The following is a 24,569-nucleotide window of genomic DNA, read 5'->3' on the forward strand; positions in this document are numbered from 1 at the left end:
TGCCATGGCGACCGATGACGTCACAATGGGCGAGTCCTGGCGCTATAAATACTCGGAGCAGCTGATCAGCAGATCATAATGATGATGCGTTGCTGAAGGTAGGCGGTGATTTCATTCCTCTGATTCTGACTCTCCTCCTCCACTTTCACTCACTATTACTGTTATTATTATTATTATTATTATTATTATTATTATTAATGTTTAATATAGAACATTCTCCTTTTTCAGTTGTTTTTAAAATGTCCAGAAAAAGAACTGACCGTCAAAAAGAACCACATTAAAACCGGGAGAACGTTCTAGACTCTCCCAACTATCAAATCATATTACAATAATAATAATAATAATAATAATAATAATTTTTCTCTTCTTCGTCTTATTGTTATTATTATAATCGAGTATGAATATTCGAGGCTCATTTATCCGATTTCCGGCTCTTATTCCGTAAATCAGGCGCGAGATCAGTCAGTGCTGTGAGGCTGATCTGCTGCCAGTTGTTGCTAACATGTTGCTAAGCTGCTGATTAATATTGATTTAGTTTAATCTGGATTATTATTACTGTCTGTCCGTTTATTGATTTAATATTACTTTATGGTTCCAGCTGTGAACCTATAGACCTGTATGAAATATGAACGGGCCAAACATTTTCATTGCAAACTTATTGTTTATTGATTGTAAATGTATTATATATTTATTATATAGTTTTATATGGTATATATATATTACTTATATAAAACATACGAATGTTCAAGTACATTATCAATTACATTTTCAAATTATTATTATTATTATTATTATTATTATTATGAGCCTCGAAACTCGTAGATCCGATACCGAATAGCGCGCTTGTTTCTAAGCGGTCGCGCGGTTTTCGTGCAGCGGACGATAAACGGTGATATTTGTTTCCCATAGGAATGAATGGGCAGAACGTTGGGACATTCAGATTTGTGACGTCACAATGGGGCCCCTCTCACACACACAGTCACGGAACACCTAGTCTCACACGCTCACAGCCTAATGCTCAGCAGCATCAGCACAATTAATGCATTTTTAAGGTGGAACTGCTTTTAAGGAGGAATTCCACTTATGTAGCACTAAATTTAAGGTGGAATTGCTGTTAAGGTAGCAAGCTGAGTTTAAGTTGGCGCTGAACTTAAGATGGAACTTCATTTAACAAAGCATTAAATTTAAGGTGGAACTACAATTAATATAGCACTAAAATTAAGGTGGCACAGAATTTAAGGTGGAAGTCTCTTTAAGGTGGTACAGAATTTAAGGTGGAACTTGTAGGTGGAGCTGCATTTAAGTTAGCACTAAATTTAAGGTGGCAGTGAATTTCAAGTGGAACTTTCTTTAAGGTAGCACTAAAAGTGAGGTGGCACAGAATTTAAGGTGGAACTCCAATTAACATAGCACTAAATTTAAGATGGCACAGAATTTAAGGTGGAACTCTCTTTAAGGTAGCACTAAAATTAAGGTGGCACAGAATTTAAGGTGGAACTTTATTTAACATAGCACTAAATTTAAGGTGGCACAGAATTTAAGGTGGAACTCTCTTTAAGGTAGCACTAAAATTAAGGTGGCACAGAATTTAAAGTGGAACTCTCTTTAAGGTAGCACTAAACTTAAGGTCGCACAGAATTTAAGGTGGAACTCTCTTTAAGGTAGCACTAAAATTAAGGTGGCACAGAATTTAAGGTGGAACTCTCTTTAAGGTAGCACTAAAATTAAGGTGGCACAGAATTTAAGGTGGGACTCTCTGTAAGGTAGCACTAAAATTAAGGTGGTGCAGAATTTAAGGTGGAACTGGAATTAATATAACACTAAATTTAAGGTAGCACAGAATTTAAGGGGGAACTTAGTTTAAGATAGCCCTAAAATTAATATGGCACAGAATTTAAGGTGGATCTTCTTTCACGGTAGCACCTAGCAACAAATTACCATCCACCAGGGATACTGCAGCTTCTGCTTAGCAACATTTTGGCAACATTTTAACTACTGTCAACAGTTTTCAACCATTTTAACATTTTTAACAGGATATTTCAAGCCAACTTAAAGTTCGTTCATGAACTTTCCCTTTCTAGTTATTATTATTGTTATTATTATTATTATTATTATTATTGTTATCATCATTATTATTATTATTATTATTATTATTATGGCCCATTTTCAGCAGGAATAAAATATCAGCCGAATTAATAATAAATATTTCACCTTTTTGATTCCAGAACTGTCATACAGCACTATGAGTGGAGAAGAAGCTCCTGGACAGAAGCGCCGAAGCTTCCCAGAGATCCTGGATCTCGTCTTCCGTCTGAGCGATGGGTTTGTTTCTGCTCTGGGTTCAGTTTCAGTCTCTGTTATAATGTTTAATGTTATTATTATTTTCATGACTTTAATGTTAGAATACAGAGAATATTATTTAACACTAAACATGTTATTAATATGTTCTAGGGAATGGAGGACGCTGACGACTAATGTATCGAATGAAGTAAGTATGAAAACCACAATGACTGATAGATTTTTAAGCTGGACTGTTGGTCAGTTTTAGTAGTTCAGATGCTGTGAGCTATAAAAACTCCTGAAACATGATGGTCATTGTTTCTGCTGTGTTCAGGTGTCACAGCTGCAGTTTGCAGCGCTCTGCAGTCACACCGTGATCTCTGCAGCAAAGTCTGCAGTGCAGAGATACATGCCGACTCTGACTGGTGCGTTTGGGATTGAAACTGAAAGAGCTGAATCTGAGTCTGTGAGTCCGTCTGGCCCATCTACCACCACTGACCCCACTAGACCTTCATCCTCAACCTCAGCTGAACGGTAAGACTGAGACCCCAAGAATGTCCCTGTTCATCGTCTCTGTTTCCTCCTCCTCGGTCACCAGGCAGAGAACTGTGTCCGTCACTGATTCACAGTGATTCTCTAATCTGACCCCAAATAGCCAAGAAAACAGACCAAGTGACCAGATAATGACCTGATTAAACTCTGACTAACAGAAGTGGATGGAGGAGCCTGAAGACAAGTGAAAGTAGAAAATAGTTTTAAATTATCTTTTTAAAAACAACTTGAGTCCAAAAGTAGAAGCTCAGAAAACCTCCTGAGGAGCGTAAACAGCTGGAGTGGAACCTGTTAGCACATCTAACATTTATCAGCCCAGAAAAAGAAGATTTTTAGGAGCTGATTTTGTGACCAATCCCTAAAATGAGTAAAGCAGAAGAAAAACGTTTGGAAAAACGCAAATTCATCCATTTTACTTCACCACATTTCTACTGCTGTTTACTAGTGTAGCAGTAACAGTGATGGATCATAACACAGCAGACATGGAGAAATAAGGCTGTTTAAACCTTTCCTTAAAAGACGTTGGGAAGATTTAAAAGGATATTTTCAAGTTTTCCGTTTTAATAATTAAAATCTAAATTTGTTGTAACAGTTATTTGGCAAACACACATATTAAAAACCACACAAACACATGAAACACACAGATCATGAAAGAACATTAATCACATGTTCATATAAAGATTCAGGCCATAATCGATGCACCTGCCCCTTTTCCCTTTTCTGAATGCAGAGATTCTATAAAATGAAGCAAACCATAAAAATATGAACTTAATATTTAAAAAACTCGCTGTTGTGTTTTTGTCTTTAAGCAAATGTGACATTAATGAGTTTTAACGACTGTTTTCTTCTTGTGTTTGTCTCATTATGTTTCAATCCAGATCTTCTGTGGACCAATCAGATCGTATATATAACACTGTTGAGGATTTCCTGAGGGAGGTGATGGAAAAGGCCATCTGCAAGGTCACCTCCTCAAAAGCCTCTCCACTGCCCAGGAACTGGAAGACGACCAGCAGTCCTCTAGCTAAAGAGATGCTGAATATTCTGGAGGCCTCGTCTTCAAACTCGGAGGAAGATCTCTTTGCAGGTCTCGAGTTGCAAGAGGATCTCCAGAAAAAGGCCCCCAAAGCTGCGGAGGAACAGAAGAGAGACCTGAAAGAAAGAGCTGACCATTCATCACAGACTCCGGAGTCTTTGATGGTCCAACTCTTCCACAGTGCTACATCGAGGGAAACGACAGACAACCATATTTCCCAAAGAGATGATCTCACCATCAGCTGCACTAATGATGTCAGCGGTGGGATCAAATGTCTTCACCATCCAACAGCTTCTCATGCCGTCTGGAACATTCCCACACTGAACACTGGGAGCACCGTGTTGATCCCATCATCACGCCGGAGAGTGTCTCCAATGTTCCAGCTTCATTTTGACTCCTGTACAGAAACGGTCACCATGAAATTTGTGGAGTTACACAAGAGTGAGCTGCTTCTGTCCAGCTCCTCTAACGTGTCTCTCCTCATCTCCATGTTCCTCCACAAACGGCCTGCAGTCGGAGTCACAACAGTTAAGCCTAAGGGCTTCTTAACTGAGGCTGGTCAGGTAGTAAGTGGAGCCACCGGCCATGAGGAGAGCATCGTTTTTGAGGAGGTTGATTCTGCTCCTCAAAGTGTAGTCATTGTCACCCAGCCTCAGTCTCACCAGCGACTACATCTCATATCTGATGAGATGATACGCTGTTATGGACATGAATTGACCAGGTCAACATTCAGCTGTGTAAGAAACAGAACTGGACCATTACGTATTAGGATGTGCTCCTCAGAACCTTCATGGGTCAGAAACGATCTACTGAGGGATCTTCTCCTGGTCCCTTCAGTGCAGGTCACTGAGTTTATGATGTACCAGCATGTTTTGAGTCTCGAACCAGGATCCTCAGATGGAACTGACCCATCAGTTTCACTGACAGTTCTCGACCAAGACATGCAAGGAACGAGTGCAAGTGTTGAAGCCCAGGAAAGAACCTCAAACACAGCTTTGAGTCTGACCTACAGAACCTCTGGGGAGACGGAGGAGCCTCTGGCATTGCTCGTGAATTCTGAGCAAGCCGATTCTGAGAGGACCGATGACGTCTCTGTACGTGACGTCACGTCTCCTGGTGCATCACCGACCCCCTCGAGCGAGGCTGGCAGTGAAACGGTGAGAGACACACTGGAGAATTGCAGGACCTCCAGCCAGGAGATGAGCTCTTCCAGCTCCAGCCCATTAAATGCCCAAGAGCCTGAGGTTGTGAGAAAGAGGAGCCGTGGATTTCATTTCTTTGTGGGCAGAAAAGCTCCTTTTATCAGCTTTGGACAAAAGGTAAGGATTGTACACAAATACAAACACTGACCACATCATTGGTCAACATTCTGAATCACTATTTCAAACGCAAGACTGTATGTTTCCTTTGTTAATCTTGATGTTTTCATCTTCTTTGTTCAATGTTTGCTCATCTAGAAGTCGACTAAAGCAGGTCCTGCTGGCGTGGAGTCCAGAAACCATCAGTCTGACTCTGGAAATCATCTCTTCTGTTCAGCTCTACAGAGAGAATCGACGGCGACGCCCTTCAAGAAGGCGAGGAAGCGTCTTTCCAGAATGTTCTCAGCCGTCTGCAAAGCCCTGCCCAACCCCTTCACCTGCATGTCTCCACCATCTTAAGCGTTACTCAAGCTGCTTTGGTGACTCTTCCAATGAGTCCTGTAATCATAATGTACCCAAAATGCATTTATAAGGTGCCATATGGTCTACATAACATCTTATAACACCAGGCATAAACCTCTATGAACTTCTAAATTGTTATAATTACTCATAGAACACTTTATAAATCAACAGTGTATAACTTCAGAAATTTAGGACCCATAATGCAACATGATATCTATCCCAAAGACTGTCTACATTTCTGTTTGATGCACTATGACAGTTTCTAGAGCTTCATACCAGAGTGTTACAGTCTTTAAGTGACGTAATGTTTTTACAGTGTCTTTTAGATCCTATTCTGCCAATGCAGGAAGACTTTAATTAGCAAAGCTCGTTTAAAGCCACTGCTAAACTGAACTCTATTCCTAAACGAGTCGGCTGTCGTTTACTGTTTGTCTCTAAAGGCTAACAGAGCTGAGCTGCTACTGATTTAGCCTTGGTTGCTAAATGCTAACAGTCTAGCACCAGCTAGCCTGACATTACAGTTTCCAGACAGTTCAAATAAACAAAGTCTATCAAATCCAAACTACATATAAAAGGTTATGATGTCTAAAAAATAAATTCTCATTAAAATCAATTGGGCGCAGTGCCAGTCCACCAAAAATCAGCCCTTACTCTCCGACTCCGTACAGAACTGTGTTCTACACCCAATAAACGTTTATAAAGGCCTGGCTCTGCAGAACATACACAAGAACCTTGTTATGGTGTCATATCATGCAGAACATTGTTCATGTTTACAATGTTCTGATGAACAGACGTTATAAGAGTCCCGACTTTATTAAGGTTTAAACTCTTATTTTATAAAGTGGAATGTGTGTAAATATAACTGGAGCTATGAAGTAACCGAAATTTGGGAGGAGGGCGGAGCCTGAAACCCCTCCTCCTTCCATTCTAACACCCTATAAATGTCCAGTCCTACCTTCCGGTTCTGATGATGGAGATTTCAGGCTCTACAGTCTGGTGTCGACCCGAGGAGGACGGGTTCCCCTGCTGAGTCCTGGTTCCTCTCAAGGTTTCTTCCTCAGGTCTGGGAGTTTTTTCTTGCCGCTGTCGCCCTCGGCTTGACCATCAGGGGTTCAGACCCAGACGTCTGTTTGAACGGCTCACAGCCGCGTCACCATCAGGCTATTCGACCTAATCTGAATTTACATTTTAAGTGCAGCACAATGAGGTTATATATGCAGAGAAACACCTTATAAATGCATTATAAAGCATTATGTGTTCAGGATTCATAGAGTAGCTAAATAAATGCATCTGCAACAAAGTCCTGTGAGTGTTTATTTATTTAATTTTACACATTCGCTCTCATAACGAGGGAATTAAAGAACCAGTTTCTGGAAATTGCCACAAGTCCCCTTTTAGTTTTTTTTTCCTAATTTTCTGTTATTGATTATTTTTTGGAGCTGTAAACATTGGTGAACATCTCATGTATTTTATTTTGATCTTTTCTCTTTTAACTGTGAACTGTAATTAAAAACAGCCTTTTGAAAAAAGTTAAACCTGATTTGATCTGTTCAGTAATAATTAGTTGGTTTCATAGACACTTTCATTGCTGCACTGTAGAAATGATGTTCCTATAATCTTATTTAGGGGGTCGTTCTGCCGTATTATCAGGGTCAGTCCCTTAATTACAGACCACAACTGCTCCCTCACACAGTGGGAGCTTAAAGAGTCGCTGCTTTACTGAGATTTTCAGGCTTGTTCTGTAAAAAGTGCCCAAAATGAGATGGATTTATATGAACCAACTAGAGTTGGATGATAAACAGGGATTTGTGGATGAAAGTGTCTTTATTGACAGTGTCGTTCTTCCTGCTCTTTCAGACCCAGAGCTTCTCCCAGCTGGTCTGTGGATTAAGTGCCTATGATTTTTATTAATATAGAGTTTTAAAGCAGCTCAACTCCAACGTAGAGTTTAAAAGTCAATATACTTTTTAGCCACTCGCATATTTAACTCAGCTACTGGAATATTTATCTCAGTTACCCTCATATTTCACTCACCTCCTGACAAATTTCCCTCTAGGTAGCCTTTTAGCGACGACTGTAACAGATCCAGTCAGTGAACTGATGACAGCTCTACTGTACTGAACTGAACTAAACGGAAGACTGGATTTCCTGAAATCTGGACGATGAACCTGTAAAGTAATCTCTAAAATCCAGCTCTTCCAGTGTGCTGAATAAGCAGGGCTGCTTCTGTAAAAGTCAAATGAAATCTGGTTTCTGATCTGCTTTCCTTGATTTTGCCTGATTTCTTTTTCCTGTAGATCCACATTCTAGTCAGACTCACTCTTGTTTGGTCAGCCATGGTCTTTGCCTGATCTGGAACCCAATCACTAAAGGCAGTGAAAGCAGGTCTGATAGGAATATTCAGCTTTTCAGAAGAGAGAAAGTTTCATTTTATACCTTTTTGTACGACCTGTGGAGGCGTGTAGCGGTAAACACTGCCATGATGACAGCGTCGGCCCCAATGACCCAATCAGAGCTCTTCCAGTCTCGTATATGTACTGAGTCATGAGGAGGCAGGAACTCAGCACCTTCGCCTGTGACGACCTTATATGTTATGATATTTTCATTAGAGATGATCAGAGAACTTTTCTAGAACAGTCCCACATCTGGAGAGGGGAGGAGGGGAACCTTTAGCTGGAGCAGCTCAGATCCCACCAGGCCGACCCTCAGCACTGCAGCTGTGCTTTAGAGGGAGGAGTGATTTCAGGACTGTGGGAGAGGAATGAACTGAGCAGGAGTTCTGAGAAGCTTCTACTTCACACTAAAACACACAGCCTCACTCTGAGGAAGATAGACAGGCCTACGATTGCTAAGAAGAATTTTCTCCTCTTCAAGATTCACACAGCTGAACAAACATGCATTCAGTGACCATAATTTCCAAAATGATCACACTCAGTATCAGCCTTAACCTCTTAAAGGTCCAGGGCTCAGCAGCAGGTCCAGCGTTTCACTCCTATAACCTGAGAGCAGCCCAGACAGTGTGCATTAAAGTCCCTGTAGTTACTGAATTATAAGGGTCATTCTACAGAAACGTCCACTTTTAAGTCTGTCCATAGGAGTCACTGGTGTTACCGATCCTCATTGGTGTTCCACATAATAAAGGAACACCAGAGACATTTTAATGAAAAATGCATTTTACAAAATAACTACTACAGAGCATCAAACCACGTGTTGTCAATCATGGAATATCCACTAAAATATGAAATTTAATCCATTTGTGTTCTATTTTTTCACAACTACCTCAGAATAAAGTCGGTCACACCAGTGACTTCAGCTAAAAGCTTCATATGAAATCATGAGCTGAACGAGAAAATCTCTGATAACTGAAAGACACAGTGGACTCACCATGAGCTTTTCTTCATAGATCCTCAGAAAACAGGTAAAAGGAAGTCGAGTGATGTCATCAGTGTGACTTTTATTTCAGAATAAGAGACTTTTTGTTACACAGTAACACCAGTGACACGACTGCTGGGGAACTTTCATTATATATTTTATAATATTTATTTGGCGTTTGTTTTCTTTATGTTATTTAATTCATACATTTCATAGTCACGTATAGATTATTGTAGTTATAATTATAGTAGAAAAACGTGTTTTTTACCTCAAAATATGGCCTCAGCCTTTACACACGACTGTGGGTACGAGCTCTTCTGTGGTGATTGGAATTCTGATTTAAAACCAATATTGCTAAATTGAGGCTCAAGAAGGTGTAATTGATAAAATAACTTATTGTTTTATTTTAAAATAAATTGTAACCCTAACATGATTTTAAGTGTAATATATCTGTAAACGCTAGGGACACAAAAATGGACGTTTCTGAATGACCCATGATCTTCAGTTTGTGATAAATCTGAGATTTTAAGGGTTTAACTAAACTGCGTTTCTGTAGCTCCACACTGCAAATGTTTACAGACACTATTACAGAATTTTTTCACTGAAATCCAGAACTGAACATGAAAATATGCTGCATATCAGGTTACTAAATAATAAATATTATATAAAGCACAAATAAAGAACCCAGAGAACAAATGATTATAGCGCTTAGAGAGGAAAGTGCTGATTGACTGTCTGTTCATAGCCAATCACAGCTGATTCTTATCAGAGCTGAAGGCCCTGAACATCTAAACCACTGTACAGTGTTGTTCACATGATCAGTCAAACAATAACGAACCAGTTTCAGTACAAACACAGCAGAGCAGATCTCTCTCATCTAATCTTCATTAATGCACACAAAGCAGTGGATCTGCAGTGACGCTGACAGTTGTTGGAGTGTCTGAGCTGATTCTGCTCATATCTGATCATATTTGGACGCTGTAGGATGTAAATCTTCAGCTGTTCCTGCTGTTCGTACAGTGATGTGTTGAAACTACACATATGTCTCAGATTTCCTGCAGATAGAAAGCGCAGCTGCCTTGTTAGCGCCGAGTCTCAGCTGAGCTCTGACTTCACTGAGTGACTGTAATGTGTTCACAGATCCAGACACACCAGCGTCGATACAGTGACAGTGACACACACACACACACACACTCACACACACACTCACACACACACACACACACACACACATACACACACGCAAACACACACACACACACTCACACACACACACTCACACACACACACACACACTCAGACACATACACACACACACATACACACACACACTCACACACACACACACACACACACACACACACACAGACACACACACACTCACACACACACACACACACACAGACACACACACACTCACACACACACACACACACACACACACTCACACACACACACACTCACACACAGACACACACACACTCACACACACACACACACAGACACACATACAAATCGAGTGTTCTATCGATTATTACACTGACTAATGGGAGAAGAAATACTTTTGCTTTATTAAATAGCAATAGTAATAAAATTAGTACTAAAATAAGACTCTTAAAATAAACAACTAACTGGTCTTCTTTTTAGAAAAATAAAGATTTTTATTGCTTAAATTCCATAAAATAATCATATCTGTCAAAACTAAGCCCATCAAGTGCATCATTAAGTGTCATATTGCATTCTGGGTTTTAAAGAAAACATCTGAAATGCAAAAACAGTAAATAATAATAAGATTAATTATTATTATTATTATTATTATTATTATTATTATTGTTATTGTATATCATACTGTAATGTATGATATACAATAATAATATGGTACAATGATACAATGTGGTACGATGATAAAACCCGTACCTTAAAACAAACAGTACGGAAACTAGAGCGGAAATGGTGATCAACCAAGCTGGAAGTGTTCCACTTGGCCTGGAAGGAAAGCCTTATAGAGTATAGAAATGCTCTCACTAAAGCTCGCTCAGCATATCTGGCCTCGCTGATCGAGAATGATAAATATAATCCTAGAGGACTGTTTAGTGTGATCTCTAGAATTACAAAAAATCAGGCAGGTACTGAACCACAAATCCCGGCGACTCTCATATTAGACAACAAATTCAACCCGCAGTATTAAATCCAACTTGGCTGTCATCTGATGTGGCTGATATATAAACATAACGTAGTTGCAGAGGAAAGGCTGGAAACTTTCTACCCACTCAAACAGCCAGAATTAGAGAAGATTATCTCCTCTGCAAATTGTACAACCTGCACACTTGATGCAATCCCCTCAAAATTACTCAAAGAAGTGCTACCAGTTATCATTAATCCTCTTTTAACTATAGTAAACTCGTCCCTTAGCCTGGGCCATGTACCCAGAGCTTTTAAACTAGCAGTTATTAAGCCTCTGATCAAGAAACCAAACCTTGACGCTGCGTATTGTCTAATTACAGGCCTATTTCTAACCTGCCATTTATATCTAAGATCTTAGAAAAAGCTGTAGCCTCACAACTTAGTTCATATCTACATAAGAACCACATATATGAAAAATTCCAGTCTGGATTCAGGCCACATCACAGCACTGAGACAGCTCTAGTTAAGATAACAAATGATCTTCTTCTTGCCTCTGATCAAGGCTACATATCCCTGTTGGTGCTACTTAACCTCAGCGCAGCTTTTGATACGATAGAGCACAATATTCTCCTAGAAAGGTTAGAAAACATGGTTGGAATCACAGGGACCGCCCTATCGTGGTTCAAATCTTACTTAACGGAACGTTATCAGTTCGTAAAGGTAAATGACTTATCTTCCAATTATTCACAAGTAAGATCTGGAATTCCGCAAGGCTCTATTTTAGGACCATTATTATTTACATTATACATGTTACCGTTAGGCACAGTTATAAGTAGCCATGGCATTAACTTTCACTGTTACGCAGACGATACGCAATTATACATATCAGCCAAGCCTGATGACAAATACAGGCTAAAGAAAATAGAGGTCTGTGTAAAGATGTGAAAGGCTGGATGTTGCGTAACTTCTAGTTTTCTGGTTCCAAATGTTCCGGTACTTTGTGCAGTGGAAAAATGCCCTAAGACACTTCAGGCCAGTTCATTCCCTTGAATTATCTGTTACTTTGCTTTTTTTTGTAAAAATAAAAACTGGGTGTTTATACTGAGCTAGTTTGCAACTGTTTAGTGTTGTAACAGATTCTACACTTATATGCTCGGTCTTGCAGTGAGTTATGGCCCTGCATGGGTTTGACTGCAGAGCAGATATCCTGGGGAGATTTCTCGTTACTGAACACTCTGAAAGTGAGCAAACCAGGTTCCATCTCACCTGCTTAATAAAAGCAGCATTAATAATAACAATGGTCCTATCTCTCGTCTTGTTTTTATACAAGAAGACTGTAATATTACAGTTCTTCATTTTCCATATTCATGCAGGCCCATGCAGTGTCACCAGTAGATGAGTGTTTTTGTTCTGTTTTGTTTTTTCCCTTTGCTTCTTTCCTTGTCTGTGTTATTTCCACTGAGAATGTGCTTGTTTTTCTTGCTTTATTGTGTCCGCATATTTAAAAAGATTTTATTTTTTTCTATATAAACCCAATTTCTGGAAAAGTTGGGACATTTTGTAAAATGCAATAAAAACAAGAATCTGTGATGTGTTTATGCTCTTGAACCTTTATTTAACAGACAAAATTACAAAAAAAAAAATGATTTTTAATGTTTTGGTTGAACAACTTGATTGTATTTTGTAATTACAAATTTTGAATTTAATGCATGCAACACACAAAAAGTTGAGCTTTGAAACATTCCACAATACGCAGGTAAATTGGTAACAGGTGAGTGTATCATGCTTGGGTATAAAAACACTGGAAATCTTTTCTTTGCATTTTTGCCAGTTAAAGGTTCAAGAGAATTAACGAATCACAGATTCTTGTCTTTCTGACATTTCGCAAAATGTCCCAACTTCCAGAAATGAGGTTCATAGAGCAAATACTTTGAGATTGAGCATTGACCTAATTAAATAAATACACATATAATAAAGGTTATATCTGATATAGGCACTGTTAAACTCTAATAAAGTTTGCTGTTCAAAACTAAATTGCCATTCATAATATGCTTGATTATCTCAGTGTGGACTAAAAATGAGCAAATCTTCATGTAGCTGAACATAACAGGGAGAAAAAAAAGTTTTTTTGCAACAGAGATTATTTGCTAAACCATTCTTTTAAAAGTGAAAACCTCTTAGAAGTGGAGTCATACGGAGTCGCTTTGATTACATTTGATTAAGACTTGATTCAATTTGATTGAATTGAATTTGTAATTATGTTTAATTATGATTATTAAGATCAGTGACTATCAGTGACTAATTTTAAACACATAAAAGATGTTTCCTCCACAATCTTAGAGGAACTTGGTGTTTGTGTGGTAATTTGGTATTTGTGTGGTACCACAGTCCGACCCCAGCAGCCCAGCCGTTCATTATTAGGAACATGTGACACCGACCTGTGCTGGGATGTCAAATTACCCAGGATTCTGAGGGAGATGACAAAGAATATCAGCAAAAATGCAGAAATGTTGCTCAGATTTTTAAAGGATTGAAGTAAATTTTTATCATCTTGAAAATAACATAGCTCATCAAATATTAGCAGGTCTCCTTGCAGCAATGGTTATGCCAGAAAAACACTTAATGCGAATACATGAACACAGAGGACACCCACAGATCACAAATACACAGTCCTGCTACACAAACTCAGCATGAATTCTTCAGTACTCATGCGGATAATAGAGGGTCTGTAAACGGGATCTACTTTGACTCCAAATTATAGAGGTCAAATCAGAGTGTCTGTAAATAGAGAACAAATCGAAGGGGCTATAAACAGGATCTACTGTTATTCCTATGGATAGAAGACAAATGGGAGTGTCTTTAAATGGGATCCACTTCTAGTCCAACAGACAGAGGACAATTCAGAACGTCTGTAAACGGGATGTACTTTTATTCCAACATATAGAGGAAAAATCAGAGCATCTTTAAAAGGGATCTAGTCTTGTTCCAACAGATAGAGGACAAATCAAAGGGGCTGTAAATGAGATCTAGTGTTATTCCAATAGATAGTTGATAAATCAGAATGCCTGTTTATAAGATCTACTGTTATTTCAGCAGATAAAGGACAAATCAAAGCATCTGTAAATAGAGGCCAAAACAAGTGGTCTGTAAATGGGATCTACTGTTATTCTAATGTAGAGAGCAAATCAGTGTCTGTAAACAGGATCTACTGCTATTCCCACAGACAACAAATCAGAGCATCTGTAAATGAGATCTTCTGTTATTCCAATACAAAGAGGACAAGTCAGAGTGTCTGTAAACAGTATCTACTGTTATTCTGACAGCCATAACAACTACACTTCGGACACTAGAGGTGTGTGTGTTGCTCTACCTGTTCTGCTGGAATAAAAAAGTGACTGTTGTATTTATATTACTGTCTGTTTATACAAGCAAACCAGTTCTGCCAGTTCTTCATAGACAGTGAAACAGCAAACAGCAGGTTTTTTCTGCATCAACTACAATGATACACATTATAAAGCAGCAGAACTGTACCTTGTACTCATCACTCGTAGCAGCTTCTGCAGCTCCAAATGCGACTGTGTTAAAGCAGTTAATCTTAATGAGGAGTGTTGGGGTCAGTTGGCGGAATGAGGCAGTTATCAGTAGTTTCTGTATTTATGAACATTTTCGTAGAGGGTGTGCTTTATCTTTATCTTTATCTTTATCCAATCACAAGCACTGTTTGTTCATTTTTTATAGATTCCACTGAATATCACCATCAAATGGATAAGTTAAGAATATTTAGTAATTTTTTAATAGATTACATCAAATATCACCATCAAATGGATGCGAGTTAAAAATGTTGCCCCAAAGTCAAAAGAAGGTGTTTATATCCAGGAACAGATCGTACACATAATGAGACACAGTGTATTTGCACTAAGAGGAGGTGCAGTGAGGCACAGGCCTGTTCGGGTTTATTGCCCTCAGCAGCACCCCAGGGGCAGGTCTGCCCTGTTGGTAGCCGCCCCCTACACTCAAAAATATTTAACCCCAAAAGTTAAAACTTATGTATTTTAATTACATGTCAATTCTCCATTCAATTTAAATACATAAATCCATTGTAAAAATGGAATTATAATTCATGTTTCTCCACCATGTTCAATTGTAATGCTGCACAAACACAGAAAGACGCTCGCGGATCTTAAAAAGGAAATGGTTTAATGAGAGACAGTATAAGGGCAAATCCAAAAAGCCTTGCCCAAGTCGAAAACCAGAGGACACAAAAATGCACAAACAACCAGAGCAAAAGGGCAAACACAAAAACGCAATATCCAGAAACAGGCAAAGGGTCTGATACACAAGATTAGAAAAACAGTCGAAGAAACGCTCAGTAGTCCAAAAAAGGGCAATACCTCGCAGTGAGGAGAACAAACCAGGAACTGAATAAAGCCTAAAACACAGGTGTAAAGCAGGTGTCTGAGAACGAGGAAGCTGTTTGTGATTGGTGGATGGAGTGACATCATCAGGATTGGGATTATGGGAATTGGAGTCCTGGAGAGTATTAGACAAGGGAGGAGAACCCGGAAGTGTGACATCAATAAACCTGAATGAATTAAATAGCTTTTAAATTAGAAGTGCTTGTAAGACTTATGCAATCCTTTTACAGAACATTTATGTATTTCTAAAGAGTTAATAGTACCTTCTGTATTCACAGCACAATTACTTAGACTGTGTAGATGTATTAAATGACATGTTTAATTCACAAACATTCATTGTAGCCTAAACTGTATTGAACAGTGTTTGAGGCTCAGTACAAGACACATGTAACTTTAAAGTCTAATGTGAAAGAAATAAACATTTCTTTTCATGCATAACTAAACTACTAATTAAAGCAAATGTTTATGTGCACGACATTTCTATTGAGGTGCAGCTCTCATGCTGACCGTCTTGCCGGTTAGCAGCTAACGCTATCAGTCACTTCATGCCATGCTAATATGTCGAGGTCACCTACAGTTACAAAAACCATGAACTGTTGATTTGAATATTAATGGAATACATCTTTATTTATGCTTCACAATAAATCAATAAATCACTCCCATTGTTTATTTAATCTACCTTTTATACCCGTTACCATGACAGCAGACCCAGCAAGGATGCAAGCTAGCTAGTTCACTGGTGTTGTCCAGAGTTTCTCTAAAAATAAGCAAAATGAAACATTAATATACAATAAAAACACAAATTAAGTTAATGCGCATCACTGTTTCATTGCAGTTGCACTGAATAACAAAGGATGGCAGAGATTGTAAAAATAAACAGAGCCATTTCATGTCCACCATGCCAGCTGAAGCAGATTTAGAGGAAAAATCTGAAAAGTTAAATCAGTTTTGGATTTATCCAGATTGGGTTGCTTCTAATGAATATAAATGAACATAAATAAGTATATTTTTATGTTTTTTAAATAAGTTTTATGTAAAATGTTTGTTTATGATGGCCATAAATCATTATTTGAACACGACTGGGTCACAGTCAAAATGAAGCTGGCACTGAACAATGATGAAGATTGCTGAATGAGATGGTAACCTGTACCAGCTGGCAATAAAAAGTGGATTTACAAAAGAGCTTTATTTCTAACTGTGTACCCTTTATGAATTCCCGTGAAACGACCTTGAAAGGAGTTCCAGAGAATGTATGAGAGGGCTGTGGAGAGATGCAGGTAAATTTAACGTTTAATAACTTTTCTTTCTCTTTTTTGTTTTATTGTTTTCTTTGTCTTATATCAAAATGTCTTTTTCTCCTTTTTTCCTTTTTTTCTCATTTCTTCTCTGTCAACTAACTTAGAGCTGTGCTCTATTCTCTCTTCTTTGCTTGTTTTCTCTTTTTATCCTTCTCTTATCTCTCTTTTTTTGTCTTTATACCTACCTGAGCTGAGTACCATACCCTCTACAAAGGTGTTGTCTGCCACAGCCTTAAATGCCGTTACCAACAGGTGTGCCTGGTTTGCACTAATTACCTTTTGGTATTCTGGGATTTTGAGTCTCCCGGAGTAACAGTGCCTCTTTCAGTGACTGAAACACCATATTTTAAAATACTCTCTAATATGGCATGAAAGAACAGGATCGTAAGTTATTGATCCGCTCCAAAGTTCTGATAAAGTGTGGCACAAAGATACTCCACATGGGTCGACCACCCGCGTGTACTGTAAATATAGACACACAGATACTAAGACAAAACCCTAAATGTAATATTGTGAATAACCACCGGACTGTAATTACAGACAGTGTCTTGTGATTCTTAATACTCAGATTAAGCTGATTCTTATCACACAAATCCACAATAATACATATCTAATATAATATAATATACCAAATAAAACATAAAACATAAGGTTTAGAAAGAGGAAAATGAACTGAGACCAGGTCAGCAACCAGATAAACCAAACACAATACATGTTAACGGGGTCGAGTAAACAAGCGAGGGTCCTAGGCAAAAAGCAAACTTGCAGGTAGACTAAGCCAAAGGGACAAAGTCGGGAATCGGTAACGAGGCGGAGTCATGTGACTGACGGAAGGATTCTAGGAAGTGTAGTGCATAATGGGATGAGATTCCGAATGAGAATCAGGAAGCATGACAGTAATATGGTATCTGTTTTGAATAAGCTTGCTTGTGTACAGCAAAATACCTTGTTTATATTGCTATAATTAACTTATTACTGTAATTAAGATTGTAATGTTTTCTTGGGAATCTATGGTTTGTATCACATGCTCTGCATGTCGAGTTGTGTGTTTGGCCTTTGTGCATGAACTAAAAGTGATACATCTTGTTAGCTGAATAATGCTTTTTGTTTTAACACTTCCATGCAGTGTGGTGGGTTGTACAGTTGGTTTATTTTGCTGTGAAGCTTCCTTGTTCCTAGCCTCTCTGGGCCAGGCATGGTCTTCTAATTTGAATGAAGGACAACCCTGAGAAACTTTGGGCTAAATGTGGGCTGGAATGCAGACTCATTGTTCAGGAGGAACAAACTTTTACATTTTAGTTCAGAGCTCACAATAAGGTCAACAAGGGCCCTTACTTTTTATTTTAGAGTATGCATTATATTCTAAATGTTTACTTACCTTTTTATACTGCAGTGTCCTCTGCTGGTGTCTTACAGCATCGATCTACCCAGTGAAAAATCAAATTCAAAACTATTTCTTTGGAGTGTAAAATGTGACCATAAACCATGGAGTATATATATCAGTTTAAGTGTCATTTACAGTGAAAATACCATTTTGGTCTAAACTTTCAATGAAATTATAAACAAACACTCTAAAAGATTTTTCATTAATTCTGATTTTTGATGAATATTATTCTGATTCTTTTCTTCTTTTTTAAAATTCATACCTGCCAAACTTTTCAGTTGTCAAAATGTGAAGGATTTGTCCAGGTGACTAAAAAAATTAAAGAATAAAAGACACAGACACAGTTTTTCTTTTTAACTATGCTAATATATTGGCTTAGCAAATGAGAGCACAGCATTTGATTTAAAGGAAATACAGAATGAATCACAAAGAGTCAAAAGGAAAGTCACCTTTCAGGAAAATATGAGTACAACAGATCAGTACAGACAACAGGATGAGATAAATTTGTCGACATAAATTTGGATACACTTCCTGTTACAAACGAGGTTATGAAGAAATGGGTAACAAAACATAAATGTAAGTTTGTACCTGATGTTGCAGAGTCCGATAATTATACACAGTTTTAAAATACAGAGGTCCTGATTGAAACAGATGTTCAGTCGTGAATTGAACTTTATTTTATGGTGAAAGTCTCAGAGTGAAGTTTATATAAGGCATATGTGGTAAATCAGAAGGTTTGGAATGTAATTTAATTTGTAGAGTTTAGCTAAAATGTGTAGTCGCCCACCTGTTTATTACAGTTATTGAATACAAAACAAAGTACACTGTAATTCTCCACTGTGTTTGAGCCATTTTAGAGGTGTAATGAGCTGCTGGTAGGTAGAACACATCATTAACTTTCCCTGACGAATCTGGACATGCCGGTCAATCTGTTCATTTCTGGGTGCCTGGTTGTGACGTGGTAGCAGTTTGAAAACTCGTTTTCAGGTTACTTTGATTTCTTCTTCTATGTCTACATAATGAATTTCAGAGTTATTATAATAAAGCACTGATTATTACATTCTGTAAATTTACTACATGATAGAAGCAGAAGAGAAGGCTGAGTGTGTGATTTGGGTCTCAGCGATAGAAGAGAAGCACAGCAGCTTCAGTGATCTCTCGGGACGCACTCCAGCCTGCATTTGTCCCGTATCCATCCCAGTCAAAACCAGGGAAATCTCCACACTGTTTGGGTGCAGCTTCTGGGAAATGACCTCCTCCACCAATACAGTACTGCAAAACATCAACAATATATATATAAGCAAATGTTCCATATTCAAACAGTGAGTACCTCAAATTTTTTTAATAATTCATCCAACACCTTCACACACACACGTACGCAGTCTGAAACAGAAAGACTTTTACAGTGGGCAGTCTACAGTCTGAAGTCACAATTTAGATTTAGACTTTAGATTTATTAGACTTATTTATTTGTTTATTAATTTAGTTGTGGTGGTGCAGATGTAGTGTTTAATTAACTCTATAGTGTGTTTTTCAGCTTTCAGGGCAGCTCTTTTCAATTCAGTTATGTTTGTGCAAACTTAGAAAAATGAGAAACAGATTAAACATACACAAAACATAAACTGTTTATAATCAGTTTATAATCAAGTTTCAACAGATAGTTTGTTAACAATTTAAACATCTGTAGATAATCTATAGTGGACTATCCAAATAAAGTGAGAGCGACTTCTTATAATAGTTTTAAATTGATATATTGTAGTATGCTGTTTATATAATCACTTGAATAATCAAGTAAATCATGTAACGATATGAAATTGTATAATGATCACAATATTGTGCACAAGTGTTCAGTGAGGAACCCTCTTTTGTTCTGTTCCATTTCCAAAAGTAAATTCTGAAATTTGACAGTTTATTAACTCACATGTTCTGTATTGCAGCCGGTTGGTCTGACTCCAGAACAGATCGCCATGGCTGCCTTCTCAACGTTAAACACCCGGAAAGCGATGAAGCCAGCCTCAAACTCTCCTGAAAAGATTATATTAAACTATTAACCATTTTAACCAAATAACAATATTAAGTTTTGAACTCACATTTACTCTTAATTTCACGCTTCTAGCCTGAATATTCATAATTTTAGTAGTGGAATCAGTGGAAAAGGTTCTGAGCAGTCAAAGGATGTTGACTTACCTCTTGGGTTTGGACCATAAAAGTTCCTGGTAGAGGCTTCATTTCCGAAGTCGTACACCACTGGGGCAGTAGGTCCGTTATTAGTACGACAAACTCCTGCTCCAAACGTCACTGGAAATTTCTAAAAGCAAAATGAAAAAGGAAACACAAGGCTGAGCGTCTGAGATTAACTTGATTCTTTCAAGAAATCGTGTCATTGTGGCCAATAGTGGGAAAAGTTTGGGCTTTTTTCTTCATGAGTTTCTGAGGCATGAAGACTTGTGTGTGTGACCTTTCATTTGGCCTAAAAATGAGTGAGCTTTGGAAATGTCATAACCTATATCGCTGCTGTTGGAACAATATCTTCATATCTCCATTTTTCTTGTTTTCCAGTTGTTGACGTGATTTGAAAAGCCTGTTGCCCTTCACATTGTGTGTAAATGTCATGATGAATGGAAGAAACGGTCCTCTAAAGTTACCATTTTGGAGATACAAGGTTTTCATTCCGACAGCAGTGATGTACATCATAAGTATCACAAGTAGAACTACAAAGTAAAAATGGACAATAAGTATAGAAACAAGGTTTAATGAGTAAGCTGTGTGTGTGTGTGTGTGTGTGTGTGTGTGTGTGTGTGTGTGTGTATCGATACATATCATATACCATTTTTATTTTTCTGCATTATTTCAAGACGGAGGCTGGGTTACATCGTGTGACAGTTCCATGATGAATGTTTACACCTGTATTCCTTGTCATGTGAATCCTTAGAGTTAGTATAAAGCCCAGGCTTTTAGGTAGGATCTTTGTGAAGTATTGTATCAGCCTGCTGTTCATATCGATCTCCTGGTTTGTGACTTTGTTTTGGTTTCTCGTTTACGTCTTTTTGCCTGACCTCTTTGAACTCTATTTTTGCCACATTCGTGTTCAGACATTCTGCCGGCCTTTTTGACCTTGTCTATGTCTGGTCTGCAAATATTTGTTAGCCTGTGTATGACCTTAGCCTGTTTTTGGATTCCGCCTCTGTTTTCCCTTTTACACCACAGCCTACTTTGCAAGTGTCTGATCTGTCCAGACCCCCCTCACAACACAGTACCCTCACTCCCACTTCAGTACAGTCTCTGTACTTTCTCCAGCTCTTCTCATATGGGAAGAATAAAGACTGGATTTGAGATATTTGTGGTTTTACCTTGAATAAGTTGAACAGATTCCCTCCATGGAGGCTGAGAATCCGGTTTTCAGTGTGGTAGCGTAAGATAGAAGCAGCAGTCCACTGTTGTACCAGAGCGTTATTAGGAACATGCCACACAGACACATCCTGAGCCACAATGTCGTAATACCCAGGGTTCTGTAAGAAATAAGAGCGATGGACCGTTAAACGGAATTAAAAAGCCTTCACAAAGCATCTCAGGGTGGAGGGTCCAGTTTACAGTCAAGTTACGTCAACAGTGGAGGAATGTAAGCTGAGATTAGCAGCAACAACTGAACAACCGTTTAATTCAACACACTGTCTTTGTCTTTTGGAGATCAGACTGTGAAACAGAAAATGGAACCAAGCCTGAATATCCTCCAGATTTCTTTGAGAAACTGAAAGTGAGTCTCCTGAAAAGAATGGAGGCTGTAATAAAGGTAAAGAGCGACACTCAACACTCCAACATCCTATATTACATTTAGTTCATTCTTCTGTGTGATTTTCTGTTAAATGTGTTTTCCACCTTTGCTGACACTGAAAAGTGAATAACTTGTACCTGATCAACCTTTTGATAAGGAACTAAATCAAAGGGTGGTTTCTCATCTTTGCATAGTCAGACCTCTTTTTTGGGGGGAGGCGGCTATAACTCGGTTTTGAGATTGGAAAGTTAAAGAGGTGGCAGAGTGCAAAAGAGGTACAGAATGTCTGGATAGAGTTTTTATTACACGTTGTGTTGGAAGCTTTTGTGTATTTTTTTTTTTGGCTGGAAACTGAATAAACGACATGGTACAAGCACAGGTCATCTCTTACTTTTGCACACTGTTGTACTTTAATATTTTATGCATATCAGGTTACTTTACCTTGTAGTCGTCACTGGTAGCAGCTTCTGCAGTTCCAAATGTGGCTGTGTTGGCCCAGTTTCCATCACCATCAGGTACGTTGGGGTTGTTACCTTGCTGGCTAGACCAGCGGTCACCTACAGTGCATTTCCCATACATGTTGTTCTCGTGCACACTGGCCACCAGCGTCCAGCCACCTCCAGCAGTGGTCATATCACAGTAGGTCTGGTAGACCACCCCGCTCTCCGTTGTCAGAAAGTACAGGCCATCTGTTCATAAACAAACGTCACTGACTGATCACAACATATGTTTGTGGAAAATTTCAGACTCAAGTAATTCCAGCTTTACCTTCATCGATTTTATACTTGTTTCTGAGTTCTTTGCAGCTTCGAGCCACGTAGCCACACTCAGGTTTCCCCTTGGTGCCAGTAGGTGGTTCAGGAGCTTCTCCATCCTGAATTATGTACATCATACCGGCTATAACAACAGAATGTTGAGGGACACTTTATGAGTTCACTAGCAGCTCAAATCACATCACAGGTCTGAATGAATTATTTCTTATACATTTTCAGAGCTGAGAAAAGAACATAATTTACTTCCCAATTAGGTTGAAGGTTTATTTAGGTATATTTGAACTATTTTAAGCAGTTTAACTTAAGGATTATGTAGGTTGTTTGATAATAACTAGGTTAGAGTCACACATTTTAAAGGGCAATGTATAAGAGGAAAAATATACATGTAATCAAATATAAACAGCACAGAAATCAGGTGTTTTTTCTAACATTTGTTCCTCTGTATGTAGGATTCAACTACCTGATCTGGATTCACAGGGGACCAGATGATTCATTGACAGACATATCAACAGAAATCCAAAGGACAGCACAGAGAACATCTTTGTAGATAAATCTGCATAAAAGATGAGTTTAAAAATGATTCATCATAATATGGCACATCACACAAAAGTTTTTAATGAGACAAAATTAGAGTACCTGCTCTGCTGCTGGTGTTTTTTGTGTGCAGTTGTATTTGTCTGGATGGACGTCTCAGTGTTGGAGGTGTAGATGAAGAATGTCCAGTCTGAGAAACAGTAGCCTATTTATACATCTCTCGGTCAAAGCAGAAACCAGAGGAAACACAAAATACATGTATCATATTTTAGGGGTGGGTTTATCACTAGTATTTACTCAGTTCAGTCTAGTGTGACATATTTACACTTTCCTGTGTGGCAAGTTTCAAGTAACAGTACATTCACTTCTACCCAAATTCAGCACAATGTGTGCCAACAACTGTTGACTGCTAGGATGTTAATATTTGTTCATTATGTTAATATTTGTTTTAAATTTGTTTAAAAGTGAGGCTCTTAAGAAGAATGTCCATTTACTGTAAATTTAAATCATATGTAAATAAGTACAGGATGATAAAGTATAAACAGGTACAGAGTTAGTGGAAATAAACTAGAGGAGCAACAGTCTTGCATCAGTTTGTGATCCAAGGTTTTAGTTATTGATCACAGTCAAAAAGTAGAAAAGCACTGCCAATAGAATGAGCTGCTTTGGGAGCACATAAGCATGAGGTCACTAAATGCAAAGTGTGGGCTAGAGGGGTGTAAATCTCCCCAGGGTTGGGCTGTGAAGCAGTAGTACTGTGTTCTCTGGAACCTTTGGTATTAGTTGGAGTGGTGTTTACAATCCAGAACTAATCATCCACTGGTACCTGACCTCACTAAGGCTCTTGTGGCTGAATTCAATTGAATCCTCACAACATCTAGTGTAAAACCTTCTGAGAAGAAGCTGTTACAAACTCCCTCCAAAGGGAGACCCAAACTCACTTTTGAAGGATAATAAGTTTTAATCCATGATTTTACAGAAAAACAAGGCACTCAAGAAAAGAAGCAACAAGAAGAGAATCAACAAAGTAATTAAAATTTAGAACCACTGACCAACTGTGCTGGCACACAGAGGAATTGGACCTCCATCCCCTCCATGCACATACATGCACACTATTGAACACACACTACTTCAGGCATGTACCCTCGGCTCAGGGAATCAAACCGGCGACCTTGCAATCACAAGGCTGGTTCCCCAACCTCCTGTCTAATTAACCTTAACAGTTTGTTACTTGTTACTACATAGACAATTAGCGGTGGGTGGGGGAATCGATTCTTAGATGCATCGTGATGCGGACATGGATGATTCTCTACATTTTATTGATAATGTAATGTGGATGGAACGCAAAAGGCAAAACTTGGAAGTGTGTAA

The 24,569-nt window shown here is 38.5% G+C and overlaps 1 protein-coding gene across 1 annotated transcript; it reads right to left on the reverse strand.

Annotated features, from left to right (window-relative positions):
- Window positions 1-19,238: 19,238 nt before the first annotated feature.
- Window positions 19,239-23,381, reverse strand: LOC118801776 (intelectin-like). Its single transcript, XM_036562141.1, has 8 exons — window positions 23,301-23,381; window positions 23,125-23,217; window positions 22,660-22,788; window positions 22,333-22,580; window positions 21,470-21,628; window positions 20,307-20,427; window positions 20,041-20,144; window positions 19,239-19,391 (listed from the first exon to the last, which is right to left on the reverse strand). The coding sequence occupies exons 2-8, from the start codon at window positions 23,201-23,203 to the stop codon at window positions 19,239-19,241; spliced, it is 993 nt and encodes a 330-aa protein (XP_036418034.1). The 5' UTR covers window positions 23,204-23,217; window positions 23,301-23,381.
- Window positions 23,382-24,569: the final 1,188 nt, after the last annotated feature.

This window comes from Colossoma macropomum, unplaced genomic scaffold, assembly GCF_904425465.1.
Source record: "Colossoma macropomum unplaced genomic scaffold, Colossoma_macropomum, whole genome shotgun sequence".
Taxonomy (NCBI): Eukaryota; Metazoa; Chordata; class Actinopteri; order Characiformes; family Serrasalmidae; genus Colossoma; species Colossoma macropomum.

Excerpts from the sequence above, each read along its gene's own strand:
- LOC118801776 (XM_036562141.1), bottom strand. The coding sequence starts at position 23,203 with ATGTTCTCTGTGCTGTCCTTTGGATTTCTGTTGATATGTCTGTCAATG. Across the intron at positions 22,581-22,659 it reads CAAGTATAAAATCGATGAAG|ATGGCCTGTACTTTCTGACA; the intron begins GTAAAGCTGGAA and ends GTTTATGAACAG. Across the intron at positions 20,428-21,469 it reads ATCTGTTCAACTTATTCAAG|AAATTTCCAGTGACGTTTGG; the intron begins GTAAAACCACAA and ends TTTTGCTTTTAG.